A 27075-nucleotide genomic window follows, 5' to 3' on the forward strand; every position below is an offset into this window, starting at 1 on the left:
GGCCCGCTCTAATGTTATATTATTTGTATTTGCCTGCTAGTACTGATTTTATAGCAATTCATAAATCAAGACAGAACAGCAGTGTAGACTATACAACTGTGCCTGTATCGCCTAGAGCTGTGCAAAACATCCAAGGAGAAATTAAAAATCTTCAAAATTTGCTTAGAAATTACCTGAATGCAAAATTTTCACCATAAGTGAATAGACTAATCAAAGTTGATTGTGAAGTTATCTTTGTACTCAAGTCCCTGAAAATTTCAAGGCACTCTTTGTAGTACAGTCTGGATTTCATTTCCTGTTGTTAGCCTGAGGGGAAGGCAGGTGGTTGAACTCACACAGTATTTTGATAGGTTCCCTGACTGTCTGAGGGATGTACACACCTGGATCTGGGGTGTACAATTCCCAGCTCAGGAGACATTTCCATGCTAGCTGTGAGCTAGCAGGTTAAAAATAGAGCTTAGCCATGGTAGCATGAGTGGTGGGAGGGGCTAGCTGCCCCAAGCATGTACTGGTCCAAGATGCCCCTCCCACCACTCACACTGCTGTAGCTATACTCTGTTTTCAGCACACTAGCTCAATCAGAGCTAGCCTGGGTATGCCTCCTAGAGCTGGGAATCACACCAAGTGTAGATATACCCTATGCCTTAGAAATATATACCTAAGCTAGAGACAGTGAGTGTACTAAGGCTATGTCTTCATTGTGCAGTTAACCCAGGAGGCAGGTATCCTGTCTGAGCACCATGGGTAGCCTTGCGTTGGTGTGAGCAACTACACTGCAATATAATATAATTAACTTAAAGCAGCTCCAAATTTGGGTCAGTGGTTTTTCTGTGTGGATGGTAGAGAAGGTTGGGCTAAAATACAAGTAAGACCCAAATTAACTGTGCAGTGAAGACATTTTTTATTCATTTTCCCAGGCCTGGATGGAGCACTGAAGCCATGGGGACCCAGGCCTCTGTGAGAGAAGGAAGTGTCTCTCAGTGGCAGGGTCCTTAGAGAGGAGAGAGGAAGGGGATATTTCCCTCAGAACAATGGACAGTAGCGTGAAAGTGACATTTTGCATTTTTGTATATTTCAATGCAAGATAAAATTTCAGGGTATGAATTCATCCAACATGAAATGGCAAAAGTTTTCACATTAAATTTTGTAAACAACTTCTTTACTTTTGCACACATTTAATTAAAACCTACCCTAAACAAAACTCATTTTGTTCAAATTCAAGTTTTGTGATTTAGCAAACTTAGAACAGATGCATATAAAACATGCAGATTGTTATACCATTATTGCTATGTTGGATTGCATGCAAACACAGCAGTCACTTAACTATTTATCTCAGTTAAAAGCACAATGCCAGCTATTTGCTGCTGTAAGAAATGAAATGCATTCTATACATATTTTTGTTCCAATACTAATTCAAATGCAATATTTACCTTGGCAAGAAAGTCCACAAAACTCAACATATCAGTATTTGTTAGTCACACACTCAGCACATCACTTAAAGCGTTTGGAAAGGGAAAATGATTAAAGATTGCTGAGAGAAAAAGAGAGAGAGCAAAAGTGAGGAAAAGTTTGTTAGTTTTATGTTACTTTGTTCTTTGATTATAAACACACTTTTCATTAACTGCACAATATACTGAGGTTGAATCTTTTTTTTTTAACAGTTGTTAAGGTTTCTTCACACTTCGCATGCTTATTTACCACTGATAAATGCTGATTCCTGGTGGACGCTACTTCTCACTTCAGCTTCAGAAGTATCTGAGACTGTGTAGCCAAGACTATTAAACACTCTTTCACTTTCCTGCCACGTGTTCTGAAAATTCCTTAGTAGTTCTTCTGGTGAATCAGCAGCAGAAATATCCAAAATGTGTCCTGAGATTACATCTTCATATGTTGGAGGTGCACGCTTGAAGCCAAATCCTGACTGCCTCCCATCAGCACTTTGTAATGTGGAGGTGGCAATCACTGATTCAGTGACTGTGTTGGCAAATCTATCCAGACCAGAAGCATGGTCGCTATGATACTTTGCTTCCAAGCAAACCAGGGGTTCAAATGAGTGCTCTTTATCTTCACATTGCTTTTGTTTATAAGATATACCTTCCTTTGGGTCTCCTGGCTGCCTATAAGGAGAGTTTCGGAAGGTATCTTTTCCCTTTTGATTCTCCAGAGATGTCAGTCCAAATTCATCCTTGCTAAATGTGTGTCTGTCTTGTTTTATTTTGCTATTCATTCCACCTCTTTCAAAAACTCTTTTCTTTGATTTCACATCAAATCCTGGATTGTCCTCTGATTTCCCTAATAACAAATCCATTTCATCTACACTCTCATAGTCTACTCTTTCAACTACTGTGACTGGTTCCTTTTTTGTATGTCTTATTTGCTCAGATGCTTCAAATCTACAAGTAAGCCCTGACTGGTCAATCTTAGGGACCCTAAAACTTACTGTATGTGGCTTTAAGCGTTCTGGAATGTTTACTGGATCTTGGTGCGCTTTGTTGTTATTTTTCTCTGCTCTTCTATTTTCTTCACGTGTTTCTTTTATGTCCTTTACTGTACCAGCAGTTACTTGAGATTCATTTATAGTTGCTGAGGATGAAGGCTCCATCATAGCATGTGTTTCAATTTTAATTTGTCTACGAAGAGTTGCAGGAGATTTAACAATCTCTGATCTTTTTTCTACAACTGGAACTGATGTTACTGACCAGTGTTGTGTTATTCCTTGAGATAGCTTTGCTGTCGTGCCTTTCAATTTGGCCAGTTGTTCAGAACGGCTCCTTGGAGGAGAGGGGGAAGAGGCTGGCCTTCGAATTGTAGATGTTGGTGTTGCAGATCTGCGTGGTGGGGAAGGAATAGGAGTACTTTTTCTTTGGATGGCAGGTGAAGAGAGTGCTTCCTTCAGAGGAGATTCTGTCCGTTTAGATTCAATTGTTATATAAGTAGGTGATGGCGATCGCATTCTTAATGCTGGAGAAGAAGTTCTGAATTCTGTTTGTTTGATTCCACTGGACTGCTGTATAATTTCACGGTGCACTGATTCTTCTTTTATAACCTCTTTCGTTTGGTGTGAATCTCTGCTGATTTTTGATATTTTCTGTGACGAGCCTCTAGAACTAACAGAGTCATTTCCGGATTTCACTGTTTTTGTGGACATCATAGCTGTCTGGATCATGTCTTCACATGAGGCTAGTATTTTGACTGCTTTATCTTTAATATCTGATAGCTCTTCTTTCATCCTTTCTAAATTATTTTCTGTTGCAATATGAACTATATTTTTCTTTCTTTCTTGGTCTATAAGCCATACCGGGATATTATTTAAAAATGTCTGAAATGCTTTCATACCATTTTTATTTGGCTCAGCTTCAAACTGTTTCACTCTAGACAAAACTTGCTGCAGTTCCTCCCGTTTCCTTAAGAATTCTAATATATCGACTGCAAATTTTTCATCATTCAGCTGTGATCCTTTTGATGGAGGAGAAAATAAAGGTTTGTTCTGTGTAATCTCTTGTTTTGGATCTGTTTTCTTTGGAAGGACTTGTTTTAGTTGTATGCCCTTGTCTGTGGCACATTTGCTTTCTTGCAAACTATTATATTGCTGGGATAACTTTTTATTTTGAACTTTATTTTCTGAAACACACACATTCTTTTGCTCAACAATTTGAGTCTGTGAGTCATGACGTGTATCAATTACCTTTTGCTTGACTACTTTCTCTGTTGATTTATTCTTCAACTGATCTTGTTTTTCTGGAATTGTTACTTTTGCTTCTTTTGGACAAACTAATACCCGGCCCTCATTTACTACTTTAGCCACTGAGACTTTCTCACGCTTGAATTCTCCTTTTTCTGTTTCTTTCTCATTAACTAATTTTTGTTTCACTTGACTGGCATCTTTTTGGCCTACTTCTTGCATATTCTCTATGTGTTCTAAAGGTGGTTTTTCCCTCAGCACCTTTCTATCAACATGCTTCTGGTGATATTCTTTTGCAACACTTCGTTTTTTCCTAGTGTTAGTACTTATATCGTCTCTCTGTTTTTCCGGATTTTGTTGTTTGACAACATTTTGAACATTAGTTCCCTGTTGTTTTTTGTGTGTCTCAGAATCTTTGTGTGTTTCATGTAAGCTTTGATCTACAATTGGAAGCTTGATAGTTTTAACTTTGAAATGAGGGGAGATAATTTTATTTTTGGACACGTGCAACTGCTCCACAGTCTTCAACTGCTCTGCTTTATGCAAAGTATGTTCTTGATGGATTTGTTCCATTTGACAAGTTAAATTATGTTTTGGAAGATCCTTTGAACCTTCCAGTACTTTTTTTCTAATGTGATCTTCTGCTGAGGTTTCTAAAATGTTTTGAAGCTGCTCAGTAGCTGATGATACTACTAATGATGCAGACAGTTGTTTACCTCGAGATCCTGTTGCTTGTAAACTGACTTGAAAGTCAGAATCAGAGGGTGTCATTTTTTGTGGAGTTACAGAGGGAACTGAACCTTGTAAAGGAGTTTGATCCTGCTTGCTTGATTTTTTAAATGGTACACAATTTTCTGACTCTGTTTGAACTGGACTTCCCCGAGTCTCGCTGTTTATTCCGACAGTCTCGTGACAAAAACTTTTGACTTGCACTTTCTCCATCTCCTCCCTTTGCTGTCTGTATTTTTCTTCAGCAATCATTAAAGGGGTTTTAAATTTTCTGACATAAGGTTTAGGTTTTATTTGTGTTGGCTCTGCTGGAAGGGAAGGAGATCTTGTAAGAGGAAAGACCACTCTTTTCTTGGCCAGTGGTGTCTCTTGCAGAGCTTTGGGTGGAGGATTAATCACTTCTGAAACAGAGGATGGCCTTTTTATCCCTTCTGTTTTTGTATGAGTTGTCTCCTGTTTCTGTTCATGGCTAACCACATTCACTAGAGCTGTGGAATTTTTGCTTTCTCCCGCTGCTGTGGTAATATCCATTTCTCTGTGTGTCTGAAGAACAGTTGGTTCAATTTTTGGAGGTGTTTTAGACTTGTTAATGTCTAGCCCCTTAGAAGGTTCCATTTTGAGGAATTTCTTTGAAGATGGAACTCCAGCTGGTTTACGTGATGATGTTTTAGCCCTGGCATTAAATTGCAGTGGCTCAGGCACAAACTGTTCTGGATATTTTGGAAAATGTTCTTTCTTTTGCTTTGGCTGAGAAACAGGAAAAATCACCAGGGGAGGGGGTGGGGGTGGTAGAGGGAGAGCAGGCAGAAACTCACTTTCAGATTTGTCATCTATTGGTGGTGGGGGAGGAGGAAAAAAATCAAACTCAGCTTTGGTCTTGTCGATAGGTGACGGAGGTGAAGGAAACATATGTCTATCAGATGGCATCATTAATGGAGGTGGAGGAGGCGGCAGAGGAAATTCAATTTCAGAAGATGCTACTGATGGTGGTGGTGGGGGTGATGGTGGTGGAGTAGATGAGGAATCTATTTCTGACTTAGCTTTCCCCACAGCATTCTTGGCTGGATTTAGAGGATTTTTCACTGCAAATTGGAAGTCTGACTTAGCAGGTTCCACTTTAGTCTTTTCTATAAACTGTCCTACAGATTTCTTATTTTGCTGATGAACATCTCTCTTTTGCTTCCTTTCAGTTTCTTTAAATTTATTGAGTGCTTCCTGTGCAACTTTTACTTCTTGTTTGTTGTTTATATTCTGTTCTGCTGTCATGGAAACTACAGCTTGCCGCTGCTGAACGTTTATTTCATTCTCTGCAATAACCTCTCTAGAATGCTGCGCTTGTTTTGTTTCTTGCTTTATCACTTGCTTTTGAAAATGGCCAGTCGCCTTAGAAATCCCACTAGACGGCATTTTAACTGGTTGTCGTGTAGTTCTGGATTTGGAGCTATCAACATCAGTTGACATTTTTGCCTTTTGTCTTGTCTCTTTCTGACAGCTTAGGTTGGAATATTCATTGTCTTTATGCTCATGAAGTAGATTCTGTCTCTTTTCAGCTATTTTTTCTATGGACTGCACACTACTGGTGGTGCTATCCTTTTTCAGAGCTCTACATGTCTCTGATTTCTCTGTTCTCACATCTCTCTTAACTTTACCACGGAGAGAAGACTGGCTGGTCACATGTTTTGCTTCTTTTTTTACATTGCCTTGGACTCTGCTTTTATCCATTGATTCATCCACTTTTTTGATGACCATGTGTTGAGAATTAGATAAGCTCTTTCTATGTTTTTTATCTACATCAAGAGACTCAGTGCTCTGTTCTTGTTCTAAATGGATCTTTCTGGTACCTTGTCCACCTTCTTTGAGGAAAGTCTCATTTTCATCATGTGTTTCCTCATGATGTTCATGGACAGATTTAACATTCTTTTGCAGATTATGTGACCTGTTACTTTGGTGCTGGGCTATATGCTGTGTCTGGTTGGTGCTTTTTATATCTTCATGACCATTTACTTGATGTTGTACAATTTTCTTTTCCGCAGAGGCTTCTAGGATGTTTTGTCCAGCAGTCTGAATATCCCCTCTGATTACATCTTCTGTGTCTACATTCTTGAAAGACTGCAGAGCTTCTTTTAAAGATCTTAATGTTGACTCAAGGTCACCTCGAACAACCTCTTGTTTCAGGACTTCAATTTTTGTGGTTATTTCTTTTTCAAGGGACTCAATGGCCTGCTTAATATCACCAGGTATGACATCAGGCTTCTCTGTTTCTTTCAGTTGATGGGCTGATTCTTTAAGAGACTTCAGTATTGTGAGAATGTCGGCTTTTATAATTTCTTCCTTTTCTATAAATGTTCTCTGATTTATGGCCTGACTGAGGGAATTTAAAGTTGCTTTCAAATCACCTTTTATAATATCTTGTTTGTTTACATTACAAGATGTATTTTGTGGTTCTGTCATAAAAATTTTAACTGCATTAGCCACATCTCCAGGGATGATGTCAGTTTCATTAACTGTACGTTGAGTCTGAAACTTCTGTTTCTTTAGTAACAGTTTTGTGCCTTCTACATCACCACCAATTATTTCCTCCTCCTCCTCCTCTTGTTTCCTTGTTGTAATTGTTTCAGTTGACCCTGTCTGGAGTAGTTTCAGATAATCCAAAGCTCCGGATTCTATGCATGTTGTGAAAAACTGAACGTTTCCCCTCTCTGAATCATCTATTTTAGCTCTTTGGGATAGTTCATTATTCATTGTGGAAGACAGAAGGTTGTGAATAGTATGTTTCACATCACCACCTATCACTTCATCACGCTGGATTTTATTGTCAGCTCTTTTGTGAAGGAGAGAATAGAGTGTCATGTTAATATCACCTCTCTCATTTTCCTGAATTAAAATTCCTCGTTTTACAGAACTATCCTGACTAAACAGGTTTTTTATAGCTTGCTGTATATCACCTCTCACTATCTCTTCTTTTTCAACACGAACATCTGTTGATTTGTTCAATAATTGAGCTTTGGTCAAATCGACATTGCCCTTTTCGTCTTCATTTACTGTAATTTCTCTTTTGGTAATGCTTCTTTTGGACAACAGGTTCCTCATTATGTTTCCTAGATCCCCTCTAATAATCTCTTCCTTTTGTATTTCAGGAGTCTCTTGATTCATTAGTTTATATTTTGCCATTCTGACATCTCCAATTTCATCTGCCTCAAGGATAATTCCATGATACTCAATGACTTTGTGAGAGTAAAGTTCTTTTAAAGTTTCTTTGATACTTTTCCCTATAATTTCTTGCTTTTCAACCTTATTTTCATTAAATTCATGGAAAGGTGTCGTTTCAAAAAGCCAGGTTGTTGTCTTTACATCTGACTGAGGAATTTTTTCCCTGGTTATTTTGATTTCACTTTCATCAGTTTCCTTAATGGAATCTAAAGGCTGGTTTTCAAAAAGCCACACAGCATGCTGAACATCACCTTCTTGCACATCTTCCTTTGTGACTGTCTTGACATCTTTATACTCTGACCCCTCTCCTCTAATCTCATCTAGAGTGTGTGTTTCAAATAACCAAGTGGCAGTTTTAACATTGCCCCATTGGATTTCACTGACACTTACTGTTCTTACATACATGCCTTTATTGAATCCCTCAGACTCAAATAATTGTTTGTTGGCCTTCACATCACCACCCTGGACACTGTCAATAGTTGGCACAATTAATTTTTCATCATCTGAAATTCTGTCCAGTGGTCGTGTTTCAAATCTGTATCTGACAGAACTCACATCTCCTTTCTGAATATCTTCCTGGGTGACAGCTCTAATAACATACACATTATCTGATTCATTAATAGATCCTAAAGGTTTTGTTTCAAACAACCACCTAGTCCCACGTACATCTCCATGAATCACTTCTTCCTTCTTAACTGTTGTCACTTCATGATAATACCCTTCTTTGTCTTGAATTGCATAAAGTGGCTGGGTTTCAAACAGCATTATGTAGTTTTTCACATCTCCCTTTGTTATTTCTTCACTAACAGTTTTCTTGGTGGTGGTATCTGCAGATCCATCTTTAATCTGGTCTAAAGAAAATGTCTCAAATATAAACCAGCCTTTTTTTACATTCCCACCGTGTATATCTGTAACAGTTCTGACTAATGTAGCATCTTCTTGGTTTTCTTTTATTGCATCAATAGAGTGGTTTTCAAAAAGCCATCGACAATGTAGAACATTTCCTTTCTGTATATCTTCACTTTGCACAGTTTTAATTTTTTCCAAAACGTCCTCTGAACTGAAATGTATGGAATCTAGTGACTGATTTTCAAATTTATATTTCATGGTGGAAACATCCCCAGGCTGGATATCAATTTCCACTACTTGTTTGAATTCCTTTTCTTCTTCTCCTTGTATATTTTCTAGATTTTCTGTCTCAAAAAGGAAACATGCTGTGCGGACATCACTTCCTTGAATATCCTCCTGATTCACAGTGTGTAATTTCACTCTTGTTTCCAATTCATCTTTTATTGTATCAAGCGGCTGAGTTTCAAAGAGCCAAGTACAGGTTTTGACATCTCCTTTATGTACTTCTTCACTGTCAGTCACTATCTCAACCTTGTCATACAGTGATTCCATTGGCTGAGTTTCAAACAGCCATCTACACATTTTGACATCTCCTTTAATAATGTCTGTAGTCTGTTCTGTTTTACTTTCTTCACTTTCCATATTGCTAAAATGTTTAATAGAATCAAGAGGCTGAGTTTCAAACAACCATTTAGCTGTTTTCACGTCACCTGATTCTACTTCTTGTGAAGATATTCCTTTGATAATCTGGATTTTTTTAATGCTCTCATCAAATTGGTCAACAGGCCTTGTTTCAAACAGCCACCTGCAGCTTCTTACATCACCTCTTAAAACTTCTTCTTGTTGAATTGTTTTAACTTCATGATATTTCCCAAGACTATCTTGAATTGCATATAATGGAGTTGTTTCAAAAAGAGCTTTATTCAACTCTACAGTTCCTCTCCTTATTTCTTCCACATGGATTTTATGTGATTCATCATATTTACTTAAATTGCTTGATTCAAATATATGTTTGCAGCTACTCACATCTCCTCTGTCAACTTCTTCAAGTTTCACCGTTGTTATAAATTCCTTTCTTTCTTCTCTAATCTGTTCAAGAGGTTTAGTCTCAAAAATCCATTTTTGATGTCTCACATCACCTTTTTCTTCCTCAGTGGCAACCACCTTTTGAAGCTTACCAACATCTGGGCTATCTTTTAAAGCATCTATTGGTAGTGTTTCAAATAAATGTTTAGTAGTGCTTACATCACCTCCTATTATTTCTTCAGGTGGCAGATGAGTTGTGTCATCATTATCTTTTAGGGTATCAAGAGGCTGAGTCTCAAAAATCCAGCATTTTCTGCAGACATCAGCCCCTAGAATAGCTTCCTTCTCAGTGACAGATACTTCTGAATCCTCCTTGATAGTATCCAAAGGTTGTGTTTCAAACACCCACTTTGCCTTGTGCACACCACCTTTGATGCTTTCCTCCACAGAGATTCCACGAACAACATTAATTTCCACAGAATCTTTGTTAATCATATCTAGGGGCCGTGTTTCAAACATCCAACGTGCTGTTCTAACATCTCCTTTTTCAATGTCTTCTCGGTGAACAGTTTTAATCTCCAATATTTGACCTAAGCTGTCTTTAATAACATACATTGGTTGAGTTTCAAAATGCTTTATGCTTCTCTTCACATCTCCTTTAATCTCTTTAAGCTCAGATTTGAGCTGCAGCAAGTTAACTTCATCCACTGAGTATAGCTGCCCAAGTTTATCCAGATGCTGGGTTTCAAACATGTACCTCACAGTTTTGACATCACCTCCAGTAATTTCTTTAATGAAAGTTTCATCTTGTTCATTGTCATGATGAATTTTATTCATTGAATCTAATGGGTGTGTTTCAAACATCCACGTGGCTGTGCGGACATCTCCTCTAGCTAAATCTGGAATTTTGTCTGTATTTTCTGCAGAGTTTGAAGAATGTGTACCCAGTGCATTGATAGGTTGTGTTTCAAACATCCAGGTAGTATATTTTACGTCTCCACCTGTAATGATTTCTTGATCTGCAATGCTTTTAATGTTGCTCAGTTCAGGAGATTCATCTTTGATTGAATCCAAAGGCTGGTTCTCAAAGACCCATCTCATAGACTGAACCTCTCCTTTTAGGATTTCGTCCCATTCTAGGTATTCTCTCTCAGGGCTCATACGCTTCTGAGAGCTATTATCAGTGTTTTCAAAGACATATCTAGTTTGCTGTACATCTCCTAACACAGAGCTGCCTATTTCAACCTTACTAGATACAATATCAGAAACTTCATTAAAATATTCTTTTTCTAAATTCTTTCTTAATTCTGGGTGAATATGTTTGTATAAACGTTTTAATTCATATAAATTTCTTTGCTTTGAATATAAATCTTTGGGGACTGTGGGCTTTGCTGGAGAGGTGGATGGTTCAGGGGACTGGGAAAACTCTTTCATTTCTGATGGCACTTGTAGTACGTTTGATGGTGGAGGAGGGGAAAACTCTTCTGTGCTTCCATATTTAGGGGAGTTGGTGTAAGCTGTAACAGCAGCAGCAGTTCCATATTCTGTTTTTCGTGTTACAGAAGTTTCATGTACTCTGCTCTCTGAAGCAGTGGCAGCAGAAGAGAAGCTCACTGCAGAAGGCCATACAATGTCTTGGAACTCATTTTCAATCTTTAGGGGACAAAATTAGTAGTTTAAAAAAATCATTTCTAAGATCCCAGCTTTTATTCATTCTATTCAAAGGGCTTAGTCCTGCAAGATGCTGAGCAATGCGATTGCAATGGGAGTTGAAGGGCCCAGCACCTCCAGAAGTTGCTCAGAGCCTTGTAGAATTGAGCGTAAAGGGAACATGCTATTTTAACACAGCCTACATAAGGGAGGTAATGTACTTCTTTCAAAGAGGTGCACAGTGATTTTGCAGCTTTGCTTTCTCTGCTGCAACCAATGCACATTATATCATTTATCAGCAGTTTATATTTGTTCCATTCATTGATGAAATTGATATTCTCTGCATTTACCTCTGATGAACCAAGGTGTCTACCAAAAATTTTGAAGAAAAATAATAATTTTTTTTTACATGAGTCAAAGGAGAGAGAGAGAAGATTGCATGCAGCAGAGGAAGACAATGGAAAAAACAAAGATTTTTTGTAAAAGCTTTACTTTATAATATAATATAAATATATTTGGTAGATTTACTTAATATAATTTTCATTACTTCTTACTTAATCTGTAAACAGTTTCCAAACCCACCCATGTTCCCACCATTTCCACAATGTAGTATTTATTTTAAAAATCAACTAAACAATCAAAATATGAATATGCTGAGATTTGAGCAATTGCACAAAGGGCAATGTTTCAACATTTTGGCTAACCTGAACACTGCTAGTCTACATATACAGAAATTCCACTTATTAAAAGCACAGACCTTAGTATGCTTTGCAGGTATTGCAATCTCCCTGTCTGAGAGAAGAGCCTTTTCCTGGGCTGTCTGTTCAAAGTGCTGTTTTAAAAACTGTGTTGAAATCTTTGGGATCTCTTCATTCATAGTTTCATTGACTACTGCAATAAGAAAAGAAGAACAAAAGGGTTTTTCTAAGCCTGGTATTTTATTATAATTGTCTAACAGTGAGTTATTTAAAAAAAAAGAGTTATTAAACCAATTGTACTCAACCTTGCAGAACTGTAGAGTCACTCGGATGAAGACACATAAAACCATAGAATAATTGCAAAGTAACATATCGCATATTGTTTTGCAATGTGTAACTTGTGTTAACGTCAGGACTAGAGCTGGTTGAATACTGAAAAATCAGCTTTCATGAACATTATTCATATTGTGCAGAGCTGTTATTTCAACCATAATTTTACCCATTATTATTATTAACTGGGTTTTTGTTTTAACAAATGTTAGGAGAATGGATTTTCTTCATGGCCCCAAGTCAAGAGATCTTTTAACGTGCTTAAAGTCCAGCTCATTTACAAAGCGCTTCAGCAGGTACTTAAATTAGCATGTGCTCCTTAAATCCCATCAAAGTCAATGGGTGTGTTTTGCTGAATAGAAATGGATTACTGGGCCCATATATTCACCTGTGAACAATGGTATTTTTGTGCGAACAAGTGTATATGCTGTTTGTCATTTCTTAGTCTTTATTCTCCTGCTTAAAATCTTCCTGATTTTCTTACCTGTTTCATCAATATGTTGAGTGAAATTAGAAGCCTTGCTTGTCTGATGGGTAGATTGTTCAACATGAGAAACCTGTGGACAAAATTTTTATTTTAATATAGGATTTAGTGTAATATGTCTAAGTTTTCTATTTGCATGCAGACACAGAACAAATGCTTTATGAAGGTAAAGTCTGAATGAAAATCCAACTAATTAACACATTGAAGCAACACTTATAAAACACCTATTTTAAAATGATTGCCTACCACAAAATCAGGGAAGTTTCCACTAGCACATCAAAATCTTGTTATACTAAGTGGTAACAGAGTTAAAAAGCAAAGCAAATAAGCAGTCTCAATATCAGCATCTCTGTACAGTGGCCTGGTGACATAATTATTAATTGATACACTTAACCTCTTCTGTTTGAAAGGCTTCCAACTGAGTTCCTTTGGAGGTCACTTTCTTCTGTTCAGCTTCTCTGCTGCTGCTTGATACCGTGAGCTGACTACTACTTGTCACCTCCTAAAGACAAAGTAATTACACATTAACAGTTTAATGTTAAATTGAAAAACTTAATGTTTGCCTATGAATGGCTTTTCACTAATGTTATCACTTAAACAGCATGGTTTGAAAAATATATTTTTAGCAGGTTACATTATTAATGTAGTTTGTATGGATAAGAACTATAAACAACCAAAGACAGGCTTTGTTATATAATAGAACATATGTTGTCATTTCATTACTGCAGTCTGAGTTTGAGATGCAGGTACTGAAGTTCCATGGATAAGCATAAGGTGCAAAGTGATAAGCACATGACGTTTGTATGTGCACAAATGGAGGGTGCATAGACACTTTCAGACTCATACTGCCTTCTGTCTTAACAGAAGATCCAATGTAATATATGTGCTGCTTTTATATTTGAAAAGAAAGGCAATTGTGGTCTAATAGACTGAGCAAAGGGCTAAAAGTTTTGAGATATAGTTTTATATCTGTGTAAACTAAATTAATGTATATGATGCCTATCATGGTGACAGTTGCATTCAGTTTCATTCCGGATTCTGCCACTGACTTGCTTTCTGACCTAGTGCAAGTCAATTAACTGTGCCTCATTTACCTATCTGGTAAACATTCTTTCCATTTTACAATCTTCATAAAGTGCTTTGAGACTCCCTGATGAAAAGCATTCTATAAGTACAAACTATTATTATTTATATCCATTTGCACAAGTTTTTTGAATATTTTGCAATCTATGCTTGACAAATCAACTCACCTATTTGTCTATATCGATTAGGAAACTCCTTTGTAAAAGAGGGACTCGCCCATTAGTTTCTGCTGAATCTAAGCTCCCAATTTAAAGAAAAAAAAGGTGTCTAGTCCTTCTTCAGAAGAAATTCCCAAATGCTTGTGAGAATACAAATCGAGGCTGTGATGTGTAACTGAGGCTGCAGGTATGCAATCTGAAGAATAGAGAGCTATTGACTTCCTAAATCTCCAACCTTGGCACCTGCTTTCAGCCAAATAAGCCATGAATGTAACAATTCCCTCCCCCGCCCCATGCACTCAGTCACTTTATGGCAATAGAGTCATTCCATGGCTATTACTCCTGCCTTGGGACCAAGGCACCTCCATGGAACTTGCACCTACATGAGGGAATGTTGGGGGAATCTATGTAGTGGAAAATCCATTGATTGGCCCCCAAATCCCTGCTGCACAGTGGGCTGCCAGGAAACTTAGGCTTCATGGATCCTCATGGTAGGCTTTATGACCTCCATCCACCAGGCAGTAACACTCTCTGATTAGGCTACAAGAGGAATTAAAATATTGGTACAGGTAGAATAAATCTTCTGGCTAGTGACCCACTGGATGATTTAGTGGGTCACTAATCTTGTTTTCTTAGTCACTGCCATGCTTGCATTGTAAAACTGCATTTAGGGTTTGGGGTGGGCAAGATGGAGACATGATTAACATTACAGACTGTAGTGGGGCAGCTCCTCCACTCCAGCGGAAAAAGGGTTAAAGTCAGCCCTGGGAGAAGGTTGTGGCTGAGAGCTGCTAAGCTGGGCTGCTTGGGGAAGCAGCTGCAGCTGGGCCACGCCCCATTCAGGCCACAGCTGGCCTGTATAAAAAGCTGTGAGCCAGAGGCCCAAGTGAAGTCACTCTCCAGGCTGGGAGAGAGCAGGGCCTGGCTGCCTGCAGAAAGGGTACTGGGAGTGAAGCAGGGCTGGGGAGAGGCAGGGGAGCTCCAGGCTGGCAACTCCCCAGACTGCAAGACCTGGTCCAAGGCTCATAGAGGTACTGGGAGGCAAAGGAAGGCAGCAGGTCCGAACCCCCTTGCCTCAGTCTGGGCTACTGCCAGTCATCACTATGCTCCCACTCCCTGGGGCAGACTGCAGTGTAAAAGCCACTCATCATAGACAAGGGGGTTCGGACCTGCTGCCTTCCTTTGCCTCTCAGTCACAACCTTCTCCCAGGCTGACTTTAACCCTTTGTCCGCTGGAGTGGGGGAGCCGCCCCACTACACAGACATGCAGCAGTTCTGAGAGTTAGCTCCCCAGAAAGACAAAACGGCTTCAGCGTTAACTCCCCACAAAGCTGAAGGGAGGCAACTTGCAAAGATTTAGGGATCAATCCTACCCTCCACTCAAATAGTTATATTTTACATATATGTATGTATTCGCACTTAGACATGGGTGTTTTAGATCTGTAAGTCAAGATCTCATTATTGAAAAAACTCATCATAAGATGCAAAATATGTTGATGTTTGTCATTATATGTTGTTTGAATTGTATAAAGGTATTAAAAAGGAATATAATTAAGCTTAATGTAGTCAGAAACCAAACCTAATCACAGCATCATTGCTGCAACTTTTATATCTGCTTATGAAGTAGCTACTATGTTGCTAAAAGCCACAATGGCATAAAATAATAGCCATAGCTATCTAAAGCTATAATTAACAGTACCTGAGGCAGCCTAAACATTAAGGACCAAATTTTGACCCTGAACTTACATGGCTATGGGTGGTGGAAGACGAGGAGGGGCCTTCCTACCTTTATATGGCTTGCTTAAAAGCTGTTTGAAATTCCACTTGGGGAAGCATATGGGCTGCTACAGAGATGCTGCTCCTCAGAACAATCAGTCAAAAGGAGCAGGGAATAGATAGAGCCCTGGTTCCACCCATCCCTCTGTATTGTCAGGGAGAGTATAATTCACCCCATAAGAGGCTGTGCTACACACACACACACACACACACACACACACACACACACACACACACACGCATTCTACAGAATGCCATTCTGTGCTCCCCACTGTCCCCAGCGTACAGCTGCAGCTAAATCTAGTCCTACTATTAACACTGTCCCATTAGCCTGATTAGAGTTATGCCTGAAAAGAGAAGATAACTTCTTTGTCTGTCTTTCTGTGATGCACATTATTAATTTTTTAAATTTCATTCAGAGTGGCTAAATCAGGGGTGGGCAAACTACGGCCTGTGGGCCAGATTTGGCCTGTCAGGGCTTTGGATCCCGCCCGCGGGATTGCCCCCTGTGGTGCTGTGGGCCCCACACTGCTCTCAGAAGAGAACGGCACCATGTCCCTGCGGCCCCCAGGCGGGGAGGCCGAGGGCTCCATGCATTGCCCTTGCCTCCAGGCCCCGCTCCCCACAGCTCCCATTGGCTGGGAACAGGGAACCGCGGCCAATGGGAGCTTCGGGGGCAGTACCTGGAGGCGTGGCAAGGGCAGCGCACACGGAGCCCTCCGCCCCTTCCCTCCAGGGGCTGCAGCGCTTCCTAGAGTGGCGCGGGGCTGGGGCCAGGGCAGGTAGGCAGGGAGCCTGCCCTGGCCCCAGTGCGCGCCGCTGCCACCCTGGAGCCGCTTTAGATAAGCGGCACTGGGCTGGAGCCCAAACCCCTCCTGCATCCCACCCCCGAACTCCCTGCCCTAAGCCCCCTGCCTCCACCTCACACCCCTTTTTGCACTCCAACCCCCTGCCCTGAGCCCCCTCGTACACCTCACACCCTCCTGCACCCCAACCTCCTGCCCTGAGCCCCCTCCCGCAGTCCACACCCCTCCTGCATCCTTGCCCTAAGCCACCTGCCTGCACCTCGCACCCCTCCTGCACTCCAACTCCCTGCCCTGAGCCCTCTCATACACCTCACACCCCTGTGCACCCCAACCCCCTGCCCTGAGCCCCCCTGCACCCCGCACCCCTCCTCTTTCCTAATCTCTTGCCCTGAGCCCCTTCCTGCACACCACATCCCCTCCCACACCCCAACCCCCTGCCCCGGTCCCGCATACAATTTCCCCACCCAGATGTGGACTTCGGCCCAAAAAGTTTGCCCACCCCTGGGCTAAATACTTCTTAATTTCAAGGATGCAATAATTTGAATTGCATAGCACAGGATCAATAGTTTGTGTATGTAAACAATTCATGATTGTGGGATGTTCACAAGTCATTACGACTTTGGGAACTCACACCTGGTGAATGGTGTGAAGATCTCTGTGATTCTTTATGCATGAATGTGCTATGTGCACTTAACTTCCAAAATCCAAGTTTCAGCCAGGCCTACACTGCTGATCAGAGGTAAAACTTGTGGCATGAGTAAAATTAGAGTAGATGAGAAAATGGTTGTCTTTTTCTTTGCCTTATGGGGTACAATAATATTGTCTAAAATATATAATTGACATGACATCTAAGAACACCTAAAGAAGCTGAAAAGCGCTAGAGATCAATAATATGCATTAAAAGCAGCTGGTAGAGAAAGACATAGAACGTTAATGACATTATGATACCAAATTCATCCAATATTGAGACAAAGGAATAACACAAGTAACTGTGATTCACCCATACACATCTCCACAAGAATATTAGAACTCTTTACGGATTTGTGAAATGGGGCACTACAGCAAGAGGAAGAATGCTGTGGCCAAGATGCTGAAAGTTTTACAAAGATGGCGGGTGAATTTGTATAATTCTATCAGGAGAGAACAGTTGCAGGAATCCATCTGTGCAGGGATACAGAAGACAACAGTAGAGAAAAATGTCAGTATTTTTTGAGCTATGATGATTTTCTACTATGATGATTTTCCTTGTGATCTGGGGCCCTCTTTAACACACTGCCAACTAGACAATGGTTAGTCATGTGGCAAGTTGGGACAGCTGTTCATTATGCACAATGTTTACTTCACTGTTACTTCATCCTCTTATTCTCCTCCTCCCTTCTCTTTTGTTGGTTCCTTCCACCTGTTAAGTCTTATTATTATCGTAGACTGTGGGCTGTATGGGGCAGATACTGTGTTATTTAAGTGTACGTACAACATCTACCACAATGCGACCTAGATCAGGATCTCTAGAGGCTCCTGTTGTATAAATATTAAAAATTGTTTAAAAAATTAAAATAATCTTTAGAAAGGAGGAAGCAAACATGGGCATAAGTCTGTATATATGTGCAGTAGGGGACTGAATTTTTATTCGGGCATTCAGATGCTATTACTGAATAGAACTGTAATTGCTATACTAGTTTTATATGTTAGTGGCAAATGCATCAATTTTAGAGCCCCCGGGCTGCCATAACTTACACAGAATCCTGTTGTAAAATGTTCCAAGATTTGTTTTTCAGTAATTGTCTGTGTTGTACACTTTGGACCTAGGTTTGCCTTTTCCTTTTATCTGACTTTTTTGGAGTTTCTCATCTCTGTGTTGTGGCAGAAACGGAAAGAGGATTACTTTATAGAGTAAAATTATTTGAATGGAGAAACAGAAAATCTGTCAAAAGAAAATAGGACTGGATAGCTTGATGATCCACACTAGGAAATATAGCCTTTCACCAATTCCTATTTGAATCATGTTGGTATTTATCTTAATTTGTATGTTGTGCCCACCACTCAGTCTCTGTTCAGGTACCTAAATCAACATTTTATATGTATCTTATTAAAATAAAAATGTATTCCAGGATACAGCTCTGTACAAATCTATTGCCCCGTACAGGTAAAAGCATAAGTAAATTCATGAGACTTAAGATTTAGTTACCTAAATTTGTAACCATATGATGGCTGCTCAGTAGCCTATTTGGAATGGGTCTCAATCTGATATGATCTTTTTATCTTTCTTGATAACACATCCAGTGCACCTTTCACAGTATTTATCTAAGTGCCAAATACAGAAGATTTACATAGAGATTTCCTAGTGGACTCCACAGTATATTCTTCTCTTCACCTCTCCTAGGTTTGGTAGTTTTGCTTATATTGTTAGTCTGTCTGTGTGTGCACGTGTGTGTTTTCATTGCCTTCAGTCATTGTGTGGAAGACTTTTACAAAAAGGCGAGTCTTGGACCATTCTTTGAAATATATCAAGTTAGGGCTCATGCTTATCTTCTATGATAGCTCATTCCGCAATTGGCAGTCATTTATCCAAGAATCTTATCCTGATCAAGGCATCTGTTGCTACCTCTTTGTTCAGGGTTGATGATGAGTCCTGTAAGATCCTGAAAATCCATTTTACTTTGTTGAATGGAGGGCAGATGCCTTCAATGGAAGATGAGATAATGCTTTGGCTACCCCTTTGAAGTGATTTCTTCTTTCCACCAACATTATGTCAGTTTGAGCAAGATTCTCCTTATCTTGGGTCTGCTCTCATTCAGGCACTGGAATATTTTTGCAACTAAGTTCATGTCTGCTGAGTAGAAGATATACTGCTTTGCAGCTTCTAAGGCACAATCGAAGAGGTTCTCTTCATTTCCAGCATGGCAATAGTGTATTCCTGAAGAAGTCTTTGTGTCTTTGTTGAATGCATTCTGATTAGATTTTCTGTCACCAGTGAGTTAGTGTTCTGCTTTCACTGTTCATATAATGTGGTTTGTCAATGAATGAAAGTGATCTATGGGGTTGATGTAGAGGATTTAAGGACAAAAACATCAATGGCTGTGGCTACCGTACAGTTATATTGTTCTACCTACTCATCAGCACTTTGGTCATTCAGTTGGAAAGCTAGAGTTTCTAGAGCATTTTTAGAGTACACTGTGTACAAGAACCTTTAAGATAAAATCACTGTGGCTGGTTCAACTAGTCAAGTGGGAGTAGTGGGGAAACCAAGATCTCTTATTGGATTAGTTGGTGGATGGACCAGGAAAGCAGTGTGTTTATTATGTTCCCAATGTCCACTCCCAGGCTAAAGATAAGGTTCCACATGTGAATGACAGAGTGTGTAGCCATATCACATGACCACCACCAAACCTTGCACCATCTCAGCCATTTCAGCAGAAAAGGGAAAGAATGACTAGCCACAGAGAGTGAAAAGTAGTGTTACCCCATGAAGGTCTCCCCAAAACAGGAATGAAGATGCACGGGCAGTGTGGGGCACAGGCACCGCTGTTCCCCATTTTGTAGGTAAACCACAGATTTTAGTTTTCAGTATCATTAATATGGCAACTTTCACAAGCACTAAATTCATTGTGACAGAGTGCAAGGTATGAAAGCCTGAGTCAGCACTCTGGTCGCAGCAACTCCAGTCAGGCAAAGCAGATTGAAGCTGACTAAGCAGAGCTGTGCCTAATTTGTGGGTGGGACAGGGCAGGGCAGAAAGGCTAATTCAGGGGTAGGCAACCTATGGCATATGTGCTGAAGTCGCCACGTGAGCTGATTTTCAGTGGCACTCACACTGCCCGGGTCCTGGCCACTGGTCCGGGGGGCTCTGCATTTTAATTTAATTTTAAATGAAGCTTCTTAAACATTTTAAAAACCTTCTTTATTTTACATACAACAATAGATTAGTTATATATTATAGACTTATAGAAAAAGACCGTCTAAAAATGTTAAAATGTATTACTGGCACGCAGAACCTTAAATTAGAGTGAATAAATGAAGACTCGGCACACCACTTCTGAAAGGTTGCCGATCCCTGGGCTAATTAATCCATTAGCCAAAGCCCACAAATAGGCACAAGAAGGAAGTGAAAAGAGAGAAGCAGGCAGGAAGAAGGGGAGAGCGATTGTTATCCCTTGCTTGATAAAGGAGCTATATATGTTATGAAAGTGATGGGACTCCTTTATAAATAAACTGCTGTTGGACCAGCAGAAGGGTCTCTGTGTAGTTTGTCAACTGAGACAGAAGCAGGACCAAGGAGGCCCTTTTACACTCACATTAAAAAAGAGAACCAGGAGGATACTTGTAGCACAAGAAAAAAAAAGACAACTATTTGACTATTATTTGGATATTTCACTTACATATTTTGAATAAAAAGCCACACCGTTTATCATAACAATATTTTAATATCTATATGTAATAGTACCTTCAGTACAACTGTTTAAATAAGTGAAATGGGTTGTTTTCCATCTTGGATAAAAATTTTGGATTCATCTATACTTTGAGATCTGTATCCAAATTGAAAATTTTTGTCCCAAGTTTGATTCAATGATCTTGAGTAAGTTTTCTGCTACTAAAGTATATAATCACGTTTTCCATGAAAGTGCAGTTCCATTACGAATAAATAGGATTTAATGGTCTTGCACTAGCTATTTAATCTAAATTTAAAGACTATTCCACATAGTCCGAGTGATTTTATTTCCTGTGAATTTGACTATTTCTGCTGATTATTTGAGAGAGAATCCTCAACAGGGTATAAAGGGCAAAAATGCTGAGGCTGATATGCTAAGAAATGCCACCTTTATCAAAGATAAAAGCCATCTGAGTGGCTTGGTAGAGAACTAGATTTAAAAATTACTCACCCTTAGGCCAGACAAAACCAGACTTATCATAGAAACATCATTGTTCAACTCTGGAGGAGAGAACCAATCACATTACAGTAACTCCTCACTTAAAGTTGTCCCGGTTAACGTTGTATTGTTGCTGATCAATTAGGGAACATACTTGTTTAAAGTTGTGCAATGCTTTCTTATAACGTTGTATGGCAGCCGCCTGCTTTGTCTACTGCTTGCAGAAAGAGCAGCCCATTGGAGCTAGCTGGGGGTGGGAGGGGCTTGGAACCCGGGTGGACTGACAGCCCCCCATCAACTCCCCTAAATTCCCTGTGCGGCAGCCGCCCAGCAGGCTATCAATTGTTGGGCAGTGCAGCTGTCTCTCCCCCCACTGCCATGTGCTGCTCCTGCCCTCTGCCTTGGAGCTGCTCCCAGGAGCCTCCTGCTTGCTGTGCAAGGGGGTGGGGGGCAAGGAGTGCTAATGTCAGGGTGTCCCCCTCCCTTCCTGCTCCTTTACCCCATCCACAGAGTGGGGGGAGGGGGGAACACGACAGGGTTCAGGACAGAGGGAGCTTGCTGGCAGCAAGTGCTGTCTCAATTTGCTGATCTACTTAACAAGGCAGTGTACTTAGAGTGGGGTCAACCTACTTAAAGGAGCAATGAATGTCTCTCTCTCACACACACACAAAATGTGTGTCTCTGTCTCTCTCTGCCATGCTGTCTCCCCTCCCTTCATTCATGCTGCCCTGTAGAGTATGAGGCTACATTAACAACGTGTTAACCCTTGAGAGCTCAGCTGAGTACCAGTTCATCATTTAGCAGTAAGGCATTCCCCGGGAAACATCCCACCCTTTTGCGCCCTCTGACTCCACCACCTCAACCAAGCATCATGATCATCATTATATTGTTTAAAACTTATACTGTGTATATGTGTGTATATATATAATATAGTCTTTTGTCTGGTGAACATTTTTTCCCTGGAACTTAACCCCCGCATTTATATTAATTTGTATGGGGAAACTGAACTCGCCTAACATCGTTTCGCTTAAAGTAGCATTTTTCAGGAACATAACTACAACGTTAAGCGAGGAGTTACTGTATTTCTTGGCATAGCCTACCTCATTGCCCCTTGCAGATAAATGGCAGCAAAAGATAGCCCTTGTCAGTCTAAAAACGGGGGCAAGAGCTGACCTTATGTGACATGAGTAAAACAGCTGTGGAGGGAAAAGGCTGAGTGAAACACCGAATTCACAAAAAATGAAGCCTCACTTTTCATATATATTTTTCTAATTTGGATCCAGATCCTCCCTGGCTCCTTATTCAGTGAAGTCAATGAATAAGTTAGGCAGATTTTTGCCCTATTCAATGGTAATATAGAGCTCCTATATTGACCTGTAGATCTGACAGCACTTCACAAAAGAAGGAAAGTATCATTAGCCCCATATTAAAGATAAGGAAACTGGCCTAACTCTAGGCACTCAAGTTTGAAAATGTTGCCCTAAAGTTTTGCATTAGCTCTAAACCATTTCTCTATTCAGTCCATAAAACTTGAACTAGATTATCTGGTTTCTCCTTTTTCCCAAAAAGGATCTCATTGTCCTGAGGATCATCTAGGTTCCATATGGTCCCTAGCTCACCTCCCTTAGGCCCTCTGATCCTCAATGCCCTGTTGGTACCAAGCTTCCTGACTATTCATCACAGATCTCATTGTCTTGTGGAGCTGCTAAGTTTTCTGACTCATCTTCCCCCTCTCCCACCCCAGCTCTCATTGCTCTGTGAAGGACTTTTGGGTTCATTGACTCATCCTTTATAATGCTGGGCAGAGCTCCTAGCCTCTGGCTTTGCTAGACTCTTGCCTTCTTAGGTATTACCAGCACTGTAATCTACTTATAGTGAAAAAATATGAGTTTATTAACAAAGGTTAAAATTTAAGAGCTAGTGAGCAAATACAATAAGAACTGGTTACAAGTAAAACAAAAGATATAACACGCTTCTTATAGCCTAAACTTAACTTTAACAGGCTACGGCCTTGTCTAAGGACATCTCTTACCCAGATGTCCTTTACAGTGCTTTTCAACCAAGCCCTGGTTGAGATCCCACTTTAATTAATGTAATCACACTGCCCAATTATTCCCTCTGCGCAGGATCAAACAGGGGTCCTTTTGTTTTCCTCTTATACCCCAAAGTTCATAATCTTTCCACTCCCCCCGCCCCCAAAGACAGGACAACACTGTGGGTTTTAGTTTCCAGTGTCTTCCCATGTTGACTTCACATCCCCACACTGACTTGGAATGCAAACATAGCTCCCATTGTGTTTGCCTTACAATGCGTAATTTACATCAGAGACTGGGATAGGTGAATAGACATGCTTTGTCTGACAGAAACTCTGTTTGTCACCAATAACTGGTGACATAGTTTAAAACATATTTTTAGCATGTACATATCTGCATCACAAACAGGAACGAGGAGAAATATTGAGATGAGAACGACGGGGAAAATATTGGCAGGCTGGTCAACATACAACTCTGACACCACCTTAGTTCCAAATAAAGATGCAAATACACCTTGTCCAGGCAGGATTTATTGTATGGTGAATCAAATGTGAAAGCATGGAATTTATCTGACAAGCCGAGTGAGTGCACACCACATAAGATGCAATCTTCAGTGTAATAAGAAACTTGAGCTTGCAAAATCTAAAGGCTGAAAAGAGGCTTTCATCCAATTAGTAATATCTCAAGAATTTATACCTCTTAATTGGATTTTCAAATACATCATATCCCTAATAAAGACTAAGCAGAAATCAGCTTACCTTCTACAGGTTTGTGAAAAGCTGAAAACACAGTTAAGAAGACATTTAGGCATCTATTCTCTCATCTTTGTGTGTGGAGCTTACACAATAAATCCTATTAACACTAATGTAAGTTACAGGCATAAATCCTCTGTACATCAGTGGGGAGAATAGATCCCTTGCTGTTAAAAAAGATCAGACTGTGATCAACAGAGAAGACATTCAAGCAGTTTTTATGTGAGGTAGGTGAAAGTATCTCTTTGGTACTGGATTTATGGCACAATAGTCAGATGGCCTAACTAAAACTTTTAATAGCCTATCTGTAAACTTTGGTAGCCAGCATAATTATCAGTGAAAAATGTTTGTGGGAAGGCATTGATAGATTCACTGCACCATCCCTTCCCAATTGTTCCTCCACACACGGCTCTTTCCTTCCTTGTTTTTCTGTACATTTGTGTCTCCTCTTTCTATCTCTCCTCTAGTCTATCTCATCATTGTGTTTGTCTTATTGCTTTCTCTTCCTTTATGGAAGCATCTCCAAAATTTTGAAAGCTGAGCCCCACCACTTCAGGAAAAATGAATCCAACAGTGTCACGTTAAAGGCATAGCCATATTTTAGAATTTCAACTTAATACAATTAAATAGTATTTTAAAATGCTTCCTTTGTAGACCTTCATAATGTGACACTTCCACTTCCTTCTTATAAGCTTTGAAGAGCAGTGAAATAGTTAATAATTACACTTGATAAGATTATTTAAATTTCTTATTTGTTGGAACCAAAACTCTTTTTTTTAAATAGGGCTGTTTTTGGCAAATCTCCTGACTCAAAAAAGTTTTGGAAACAAATAAACAAAAAGCTTTTGAAAAGGAAAGTTTGTTTTTTGAGTTGAAATGACTTTGTTTTAAAATTTTAGTAAATTTAGACAAAGGTTTTAAAAAGTCAAATAATGTATAGACATTATTGAAACAAAACATTTTGATTGACCCAAACCGATTTATATTTATTTATTATTTTTATTTAGTGAAAAATTAAGATTCTGACTTTTTGTGTCAATTTGAGACGGGGAAAAATTTTTGGTATCTCAATTTTTTACGGGACAGGAAAAAATCACTTCCCACCCAGCTCTATTAATGATGTTGACATTTAGCATATCACATTGACATCTGAGTTAGCATCCTTCTGAAATAAAGGGAATGGTTCACATTTGAGATTAATAGCTTGAGGTTCACTGAAACTCAGGTAGACACCACTGCATACATTACACTTGATTCATATTTGGTATTCTTCACAACCATAATATTTGTTTAAAGTGAAAACAGGTATCCAAGGTATAGCTATCACCACAGTCCCTACAGTGGTGTTATAAACCAGTACAACTTGAAGGAACCTAGAAGTTGTTCTAAATTATGTTAAGGACTGAACTGGCCTTGGCCAGACCCAGGATCAGGGAGAAGCGAAAAAGGAGATGTAAATCTCTAGTTTGGTACACTTGGGGACTCAACCCAGTATCAATAAAAATGTTTAAAGCTCTATAAAACTGTGGTATAAAGATTTTATTGGTTGGGATGACTTCCATAATTCACTCTCAGCTTTGCCACTCATGAGTAATGTGGCCATCCTAAACTCATTCTGATAAAACCTTTGTACCACACCTTTTTGTATTTTCTACATAGTATATCATGTCATTTGTGGTGATTTCTTTTGTGATATTAGAGAGCTGTTTTCAGAGGAAAATGCAGATAGCTTCCCTTTAAATACATTCTACAAATATTTCCTTTAAAAATTATTTACATAGATTTTTAAATGCTGAAGGCTCCAAATAGCAAGGGTGAGACGATAATTCACCTAATAATTTACTTATTAATTTTCCGTATTAGCCCTTAGATTCTAACAATAGCTAGGAAAAATCTAGGATAGATGGATCATTCCTAATATTGGTGTGTGTGGAACTAGTGTGGGGGGAAGGATAGCTCAGTGGTTTGAGCATTGGCCTGCTAAAACCAGGGTTGTGAGTTCAATCCTTGAGAAGGCCACTTAGGGATCTGGGGCAAAAATTGGTCCTGCTAGTGAAGGCAGGGGGCTGGAATCAATGACCTTTCAAGGTCCCTTCCAGTTCTAGGAGATTGGTATATTTCCAATTATTACCTTTATTACTTGAAGGAGGAAGACAAGGATTTTCCAATCTAGGGATTGCTCCTTCTAGACTAAGTGCATAGTAAGCACTGTGCCCTTCCAGGCCCAGCCATCATATGTCATAGTTTAGCTTTTTGTCCCAGTGCAACCAGCTAGCTCTGCTGGCTTATGTGTTGGTGCATCCCTCTTTGCCCTTTCAGGGCACTGTGCTCCTGGGGAAGTAGGGAGAGAATAACCCCAGCATCCCCCACATAGCAGGAGCTGCAAACCTCCCTGAAGCTTATGCAGGCAGTGCTAAAGTGGGGAAAGTCTTCTTATTACTTACCCTATGACACACCCATGCACCTACATCAAGGGCCAGGCGGAGTTCGGCCCTTTATATGATTGACAACATTATGAGAAATGACAACATTCTATGAGTGGGAAAGGTTGAGAGATATATGAGAATGAAAGGAAAACTGCCCTTTCAAGTCCATCACATTGTCTGCTGGCACTACAACCACCCCATAAGAGGGTGCACATCATGCTCTACTAAGGAATCCAAGTGAAGGTGGACCATAGGGAGTTATATATGTGGCAATTATTTTAGTATAATAGGATTTATTTCAACATTTTCTATCAATACATTTTTTAAATAAAAAAATAACTATGAAAACCCTTTACAGTACTCCACTGATCTGATTCTATATGGTTCAGCTCCATGCTCTGGGAGGATGTGGGGGGAGGTTGGTAGCTTTGATGTCAATAGCATGGTGCATGCAGAGATGTATCAGTGGAATGAGAGCCACCAAGCTGCAATTTCAGGGAACTAAAATGAAAAAAACA

General features: G+C 39.8%; 1 protein-coding gene across 6 annotated transcripts in view; it reads right to left on the reverse strand.

Annotated features, from left to right (window-relative positions):
- XIRP2 (xin actin binding repeat containing 2) overlaps positions 1-27075 on the reverse strand; it is a 150034-nt gene that overhangs the window by 2045 nt on the left and 120914 nt on the right. For all 6 annotated transcript variants that reach the window (XM_039493750.1, XM_039493755.1, XM_039493754.1 and 3 more), the window contains 4 exons: positions 13053-13160; positions 12659-12731; positions 11904-12037; positions 1699-11149 (listed from right to left, as the gene is read on the reverse strand). In XM_039493750.1, the coding sequence (XP_039349684.1) occupies positions 1699-11149; positions 11904-12037; positions 12659-12731; positions 13053-13160 (9766 nt within the window). The remainder of the gene's footprint in view (positions 1-1698; positions 11150-11903; positions 12038-12658; positions 12732-13052; positions 13161-27075) is intronic.

The sequence above is a fragment of the Mauremys reevesii genome, linkage group 11, assembly GCF_016161935.1.
Source record: "Mauremys reevesii isolate NIE-2019 linkage group 11, ASM1616193v1, whole genome shotgun sequence".
Classification (NCBI taxonomy): domain Eukaryota; kingdom Metazoa; phylum Chordata; order Testudines; family Geoemydidae; genus Mauremys; species Mauremys reevesii.